This window comes from Leptosomus discolor, chromosome 8 (genome assembly GCF_034619465.1).
Source record: "Leptosomus discolor isolate bLepDis1 chromosome 8, bLepDis1.hap2, whole genome shotgun sequence".
NCBI lineage: Eukaryota > Metazoa > Chordata > Aves > Leptosomiformes > Leptosomidae > Leptosomus > Leptosomus discolor.
In genome coordinates, this window is record NC_141398.1 from 28,042,309 (window position 1) to 28,050,658 (window position 8,350).

Consider the following 8,350-nt stretch of genomic DNA (forward strand, 5'->3'; position numbering starts at 1 on the left):
GCCTTCGCTGGCTGGTGCGTCCCCTTCGGCTAACAGACCCCCTGCACACCGCCCCTGCGTTAGGGGCAGCTGGATGCAGCTTGTTCCCAGAACAGCAAGCTGGTGAAGGTAGCAGAGCTTTGCACCGCTGAAGGTAAGCGTGCACCCCAGCCTTCAGCAGGATTAACGCCTTTTTGTGCCGTGAAGCTTGCTGAAAAGTATCTAAATCTTCCCTGAGCCGTTGTCGTGGATGTCCTCTGTGCAGGATTTGGGTAGAAGAGTGGGGGAAAAGCTGCGTGAGTGAGCGATCTGGGGTGTGCTGGGTCTGTGAGATTGAAGGGGTTTAACTCACAATCCTGCTGGCACACATACTTCCAATTTCAGGTTAGAAGTCAAGGAATTTTTTTAATAATATCTTTAAAGGTAGTGTGATAGGGAAGGTCGGGATATGACACACAATTTATGTGGGAAAAAAGTACTCTTTTTCATGAAAAAAATGTGACTTTTTTTTTTTTTTTTTTTTTTAAGAAGAGGGTGATGCACTGACAATGGGATTCCTGCTGTTTCTGTACCCAGGTTAATCCCGTCTATGTGAGTCACGCAAGGTTAGGTTAGGTTTTTGAAGTGAGTTTCCCGGAGCCCTTACTGACTCTTTTATTTTTCAGCTGTAACCATGGAGAACCTGTGTAACGCCAACAGCAGGTTTGCGCTTGATCTGCTCAGACGGTTTACTGAGACCAACCCAACAGGAAACATTTTCTTCTCTCCCGTCAGTGTCTCTGCTTCTCTGGCCATGGTCCTTTTAGGGGCCAAAGGTAATACAGAGGCACAGGTGCTGAAGGTTAGTAGAAAAATAAATCTCTTTTGCGATATATTTTATATATATTAAAAATTGTTGTCTGTTAGAGGAGGGAAAATGAAAGGAGGGTATTATTTTCATGTGCTCAGGAGAAGATTTCTCCTCACGCTCACTGAGCCTTCTTTGGGCTCCTTTCTGCGGTTAACCTTCTGCCTGCTCTGCCCCAGAGCCCTCATTCCATATTTGCTATGGCCCTTGTTTCTCATATAATTTCACTTAAGTCAATTCTTGAAGTAGGAAACTAATTTCCTTAATTAATCAATCTCCATTTGAATGGATTGGAGTTCCCAGCAGCAAGGCCTTACTAGTTTTCGTGAGACATTTCAAGAAAGAAGTATTGCTTTGTAATACATGGTCACCAGTGGTATGCTTATGACTAATAATACTGTGTATTTTGTTAGAAACAGAATAGTAATACATAGTTTTTTATTTAAAGCCTAACAACTATGGTAATACATGATGCTACCTAAGTACCAGTATCTTAGTGACAGCTATGCACTCAGATGTCTCAGAGGAGCGCAGATCACATGCTTATTCTTACCATAGCCTTAGTTTAGGTAGGATAGTTTAAAAAACCTCATTATAAATTGCAAAAATGGCGTACATAGGAGTGTGCCAGTTTCCCGTGAGGCCTCCTGCACAGAAGGGACTCGGTCACTACCATTTTTCCCCTTTGTTAGGCTAATGCCCGCCAGCGCAAAAGGGCGTATGAGACTTGTCATTGCAGTTGTCATCATGTATTTGCCTATGAATAATTTCACCTTTGTATTCTGGACTTCAGGAGGAACTGTGCTGTGCTTACTGAATAAGACAATAAAATTATTTTCTCCCTACTTGTGCGAACAGACTTTGAACATGTATTTCATGTAATCGAACTGACAGCCCCGCCTAGGATAAACTTACCAATAGCAGAAATAATGCAAAAGGAACTTGGAGGGAAACAAAAAAATGTGTGTCAATACAGTCACCTTTAATAATGCATGTTCCCATACCATAACGCTTTACTTATGAAAACCGAAGATAATTAAGGAGGCAGTGATTGATAATTGTCAAGGGCTGTTTGTAGGCACATAGAAACCTGTTTCTGTGATGATAATCCTATCGGAAGTTGCCTCCGTGATGTTTTTGCTCAGCTATTCACATGTACACACAGCTTGTGTTAATGCGGGTAGCGAGACCTGACCAAAACACACAGTGAGATAAAATGAGGGCTTTCCTTTGAATCCAGTGGGTATTCCACAGCAGTCTTCCCTACTGAGAAATAAACGGTTTAAGTTTGAATGTGAATGTCCCTGCTTTGATCTAGCCTTACAATGAGGTCTGGCAGTTCCTGCTGTCATATCTATAAGCCTTGGCCAGCCAGCTTGCCCCTGAGAAAGGAGGTACTGGTAAAGAGCAACTGCAGGAATGCATCTGATTTTTAAGATGTATATATGTTTATGTATATATAAAAAAAGATAAATATTTAGGTAAATATAAAATATTATAAATAATATAGGGAAATATAAAAGCAGTTATATGTTCCTAAAGCCATAAAAGATACTTGTTCTAAGTTTTCTTAAGACCTCACCTGTCCTAGTTTTGATTGTATATTCTAAAAAGCAAAACCCCAGGTTCCCTTGGGCCAAAGAGGGAAGCAAGGAGGCTGAAGCGTCTTTATGGCATTGTCTCTCTTTTCAGCTCCCCACCTGGGAATGAGTCCTCATGCCCAGTGGTCCACGGAGGGGAGGCACGCAGATGGCATGTGGGCAGGACTCGGGTTATGATCAACAGCTTCAGCTGTGACTGTGTATAAACCAGGAGCTTAATACAAGTGGCTGACACAGGCAGTGTGGCACCAGGAAACAGTTTTGTTCATTCTTTTCAGGTTTACAGAAGTCTCTAAGCAGCTTCCTGCCGCCTCTTTTCTCTTTCTTCAACCCACCTACCTGCTGGATCAGACCCACCCTATAGATAAACTCTATGTTCTTTTAAGACAGTATTAGCAGCAGCTAATTTGCTGCTTTTCTTTCAGACGCTTCATTTTGACAAAGTTGAAGATACTCATTCAGAATTTCAGACTCTGACAGCGGATATAAACAGAAGCAATGCTCCCTGTCTCTTACGGCTTGCCAGTCGGCTTTTTGGGGAGCAGTCCTACAGCTTTTTACCGGTAGGTGGCTGCAGATCGTGATGGTGTGGTGGAACCTAGAGGGAAAATTTGAGTATTTATGAAGTGGAAATATTTCTGGGCATATTTCTAAATGTTACTGGCCAGTTCACTAAAAAGCGTTGCATGCATGCATATGCATTTCCATATCTCGAGGCATCTGTGCATTGCACCTAAAGGATGTTACACAACAAACCCTTTTCATTGTATTACTTGTATTAAGCTTTTCATTGCATGTTTGGTTCTGCTGCTCTTGGGCTCAAGAGAAAAATCATTTGTCTAGGTGTTTAGTTTACAATAACTACCATAACATCCCACTCTGTTGCAACCGGCTCCTTAGGATGCAACCAGCTTTGTGTCTGTTGCAATCAGCTTTTTAGTATTTTCATTGGTCTAGTATCACATTACATAAATATTTTTGAAAACACACGACTTATAGGGGAGGGGATGCCCAACAGGTCTAAACAATATGCCTCTTCACCAGTGAACCATACCTTTGTGTGCGTCTAGGCTGCTATTTTTATCGTCTTCAGCTCTTTCGGAGAGTTTTGGTTTATCCTATCTGTGCTTGAGCCTATTTTGAGAGAATGACAGGTCAGTGCTGCAAAACCTGCAGTAAGCACCCCATCAGCTGTATAAGTGGCAGATCTACTATAAGGCTTACTCTGAGAGGGGGGAGAAAACCCCCCAACCTCGGAAAGCCCCCAGGCAGTGTTAGAGCCCCACCTCAGAGCAGGTGATAATCTGTTTAACATGCACCTTATCTGCATCACAAAGAGATGTTTTCTTATCTGCATGCAGTGAACACTAGTCTTATCGTTCCAAAATCTAGGATTTCCTGACTAATACTCAGAAATTATATGGAGCTGATTTGGCTACAGTTGATTTTCTTCAGGCTTGTGATGAAGCCAGGAAAGAAATTAACCAGTGGGTAGAGGAGAAAACCGAAGGTAAACTACTTTGATTGATAAAGTAACTGGCAGTGTTTCATACTGTGGGAGCAGGAATAGGCTTTAATCTCTGATGCCTTTAGAACAGTTTAATTTTGCCCTCGGATATTCACTTGATGCATTGACAGAACCAGAAAATATCTAAGCAAGACATTTAATAAATTCCATAAGTCCTGAGACTTCCATTTTTTTGTGTTCAGGCTGATGGGTGCAGGAGAGATGCCTAAACATAGATTTATACTCATGAATTGGAGAATTTGTTTTAGACAGTCCCAGTCCATATTGTATATACATTTCTAAATCCAGTAATCCTAAATGTGTTTTCTGGTTCTTGTATGATGTGTCATACATGACAGTTTAAGCTAAAAATACTGCATTTTCATCAAATTACTGTATATCAAAAGTTATAGTTGTGTGGTGGTCATATATAAAAGTATGGTGAAGTAGTGAGACAGGTACTGAAACATGCTTTATTACAGCAATGGACTAGAGTTTTATTTTTGTAGTATTTGTATGGCATCCGTTTCTTCATGTGTGTTTTGTATGCCATCAACTTGTCACAACGAAATCTTGTAATTTTTTTTTTTTCCTGTCCGCTCTGAAGGTAAAATCCTGAATCTGCTGTCTGAAGGCTCAGTTGATAACATGACCAGGCTCGTACTGGTGAATGCTATTTATTTCAAAGGGAACTGGGCAGAGAAATTTAAAGAGGCCGACACCACTGACATGCCATTTAGGTTAAATAAGGTAATACAGATATGTCTTCATAGTATGTATCTGACAAAAAGGTCAAATAATGTAGGTGCTAAAGTAAAGCTTTGCTTACAGATAAAATAGTGGGAAAAAAATAGAAAGTTTTTAATTATTGTATAGAGTTCATCCGAAAGAGTTTTTTATGACTTTTAGTATTTTTCTGTATTCAGCAAGCTATTTGTTGTCTCACTGGGACAGCATCAGAGACAATTCTCACGTATAGCTGAGCACCCTGGCTGTGCCTAGCAGAGTTTCTGTCTGCTACTGGATTCAGCTGCCACAAACTGTGCCTGTTTGTGATGCTAGGAAAACAGCATTAAAATGATAGCACATTTTGCTTAAGTCCTACTTTCTTGTTCTACATTCTGCTCACGTTAACAGCTTTACAAGATACAGTATACAGTCATCTGCTTCATGCCGAACAGAGCTGATCTTTGTTGACTTGTAATGTTGTCGTTTTTGGGGCTAGAGGAATTCTGTGAGAACTGTGCTATAGAAGCCAAAGGAAAACCAGATACAATCCAAACTCATCTTGTCTTCAGAAGAAACTGTTATTAAACAGGCAATCAGGAGTCTGACAAAGACAGTTTTATAATCACCTGATATAATGGAGGAAGAGTTTTTGCAAGCTACATTAACTTACTTGTTTCGTATCAGTTCTTTAAATTAGTATTTTCTTAACTGTTACTTTTGGTACCTTTTATCCATCCAGAATGAAAGACAGACAGTGAAAATGATGTATCAGAAAAAGAAATTTAATTTTGGGTACATCCCTGAAGTGAAGATTCGTGTTTTAGAGCTGCCTTATGATGGAAGAGAACTTAGTATGATTGTCCTGTTACCTGATGACATTGAAGATGACTCCACTGGCCTGCAGAAGGTAACCCATCTAAGCTAAGGCCGTTATTTAGTGGATAAGTTCAGCCATTCAGAATTAAAGCCTTAATGAACCCACGTTCTCAGAGCCACATGCCTATCAAGCATGTCTTTAGACAATGCTCTGTTAGCACTGCAGTAAAGAATATGTGCACGTGCTGCGTGAGGAAGGGAAGTCGTGGTCTGGCTTTGTAGATTGTATTCATGTGCCCTTTGGCTTGCTGAGCTGAACCATGAGGGGGACTGCGAAAACAAAGTTAACTATGAGAATTCACTCGCCTTGCTTACTTTTTTTAATGACAGAACTTTTCTTTCATGACCTTTGAAAGTCTCTATGTTCTTAGCCTTAAAGAAGTAAGACTGTTTTCCGTTAGGTGACCAGGAACACATCAGCTTCTTTGAGCTCTCTGATTATTTTTATTCCTTGATTTTAATTGTGTAATGCCATTTAGTTAGATTAAACAGTAAGAATGACTGGTTTAGTTGCTATCAGTGCATGTTTTTCCCTTCTGTACATTGCAGCAAGAAGCAAATGTCTTGCATTTCTTTGTAAAGTAAAAACTGTACTGACTCCACTTAATTTTGATAGCGTTTGTTTGCTCTGTGTGGAGCTATCAAAGACATGGGTATGGTCCTTCTCGTATAGGTTGCTTTGTAGTTGTACAGTGCTCTATAAAGCCTTGTAACTGTTACTGAAAATGAAGTATTTCTACACTGCTGATATGTAATGATACTCTGCCTTTTTAATTCTAGCTGGAAAAGCAGCTTACCTTAGCAAAGCTCCAGGAGTGGACATGTCCAGAGCATCTGTATTCCACTGACGTTCATGTGCGTTTGCCAAAGTTTAAGCTAGAAGAGAGCTATGACCTGAAATCGGATTTAGCCGCTATGGGGTTGTTGGATGTATTTGACAGTGGGAAGGCTGACTTGTCAGGAATGTCAGGGGCACGTGACTTCTTTCTCTCTAAAATTGTCCACAAGGCTTTTGTAGAAGTAAATGAGGAAGGCACGGAAGCTGCAGCTGCCACTGCTGTCATTGCTACGTTCTGCATGGTTATTGAAGAGGATTTCAATGCTGACCATCCTTTCCTTTTCTTTATTCGCCACAACCCAACGCAAAGCATACTTTTCTTTGGCAGATATTCTTCTCCATAAGGGAGAATTTAGCATTTTCAGACCAGTTCCTGCTGTAGTCAATGAAAGCTTTGCTCCCCAATGTGTTGCATTTTGATGTAGAAAGTCAGTGCTTCTGTCTTTAGTTCCTAGCAACTCTGACTGAGATTCTGCCTTTCCTGTTAAAACAATCCAGAGAAGCTGAGGAGTAATTTGTTGTTCTTCCTTGAGATTTACATCATCTGTAATAACTAGGAAAATCTTAATTATAGGCAGAAGAAATCTTTTGAAATTGGACTAGCAATAGAAATACTCTGGGAAGACACTTGTGTCTTTTAAAGCAGAGGGTCGCCCTGTATGCATCCTTGCATGGGTTCCTCTGTGTTGACAGCCTGCTGTTGTAATAACTTATAATAATCCAGTCATCCCTTATGCATGTATACTAGCATGTTCTTGCAAAGCTATTCCTCCCTTGAAGTCCCGCTTTTTGGAGATACCTTAATAAAATACTTCTAGGCACCAAAAGGCGTGTTCCTTAACAGCTGAGTTTACCCAGTTCTGTTTAGCCAGTTCTTCTGTGAAATAGAAGGTCAGGTAGCATTTGTTTAGAGACATCTATTAATAGAGAAAGGATTAAGCTATTTAAACAAAAGTAACCCCTTCCAGTCATTAGCCAGAAAACTTGCAATACGGCTTTTGAATGAGGAAGAGGAGAAATGAGTATCAACTTCAGGTGACATGTTCAAAGAGGATTTTTAAAATTTATCATCTGGTGCCATTTTATTTATTGAAAATGGGTCGGGGCTTAAAGGATATAGGTGCTTGTTAAAGCCAATGGGTGCCTTTCTGCAAGTTTGGAAGCTTTCAGTATGACATTAGATTCTGGCCAGAACCTGGTGAGCCTCAAAAAAATTACTTCAGCTTCCCAGAGGATGACTGTGCATAATCTGCAATAAATATCCAATGTGTCTCTCTATGTACAAGGATTCCACATTTACTGAGCTGACTTCCACTACCTCTTACACACATGGCTTTTGTACTGTATGCCTGAGAACCACTGTAATTACATACTGTTAGTGTTCTGTGTTTATTTCTGGAGGTTATTTGCTTGTATCATGTATATCTCTGGTACTGTAACATTTACCTTTGCAACCTCAGTTCTAAGTGGGGCACAATAATTTCTATAATTGCAAACGGTATATTGATTTTGTCTTTAAGCAACAAATAAAAGTCTTTTTCTTAAACTTGTGTTTGCAATGGAAATTTCTGGACATAATTTAGTATTTCAGAGTACAAAAATAACCGTCTACCTGCAGGCTAGCTCCAAGGAAAACCACTGGTGCAGCAGCTGTGATCAGCTGTATGAAGTCCTTTGGCCTGTTCAGAGTGGGTGAAAATACTGAAAAAGGCATTACTTGGTGGAAGAGATGACTCTGTGAACCATCAGCTTCCCCTGTAAGTGTAATGCCTGCAGCTGCCAGCACCTACAGGGAACAGGGAGAGCATAAGGGTTTATGTGAAGTGACACAAGCACTCAGTCTGCATATTAGTAAACACACTTCCATGTGTCAGCAATACCTCACTTGCAAAGGCTCCTGTAAACTTGTATAGGAGAGCAGGTATTGCAGAGTGCAGATGTGAACCCCTTCTCTGCTGAATGCCATGTCAAGC

General features: G+C 40.4%; 1 protein-coding gene across 1 annotated transcript; it reads left to right on the top strand.

Moving 5' to 3' along the window:
- Positions 1-640: 640 nt before the first annotated feature.
- LOC104344319 (leukocyte elastase inhibitor) lies at positions 641-7,923 on the top strand. Its single transcript, XM_009948427.2, has 6 exons — positions 641-820; positions 2,853-2,990; positions 3,820-3,937; positions 4,542-4,684; positions 5,403-5,570; positions 6,320-7,923. The coding sequence occupies exons 1-6, from the start codon at positions 653-655 to the stop codon at positions 6,719-6,721; spliced, it is 1,137 nt and encodes a 378-aa protein (XP_009946729.1). The 5' UTR covers positions 641-652; the 3' UTR covers positions 6,722-7,923.
- The last annotated feature ends 427 nt before the right edge of the window (positions 7,924-8,350 follow it).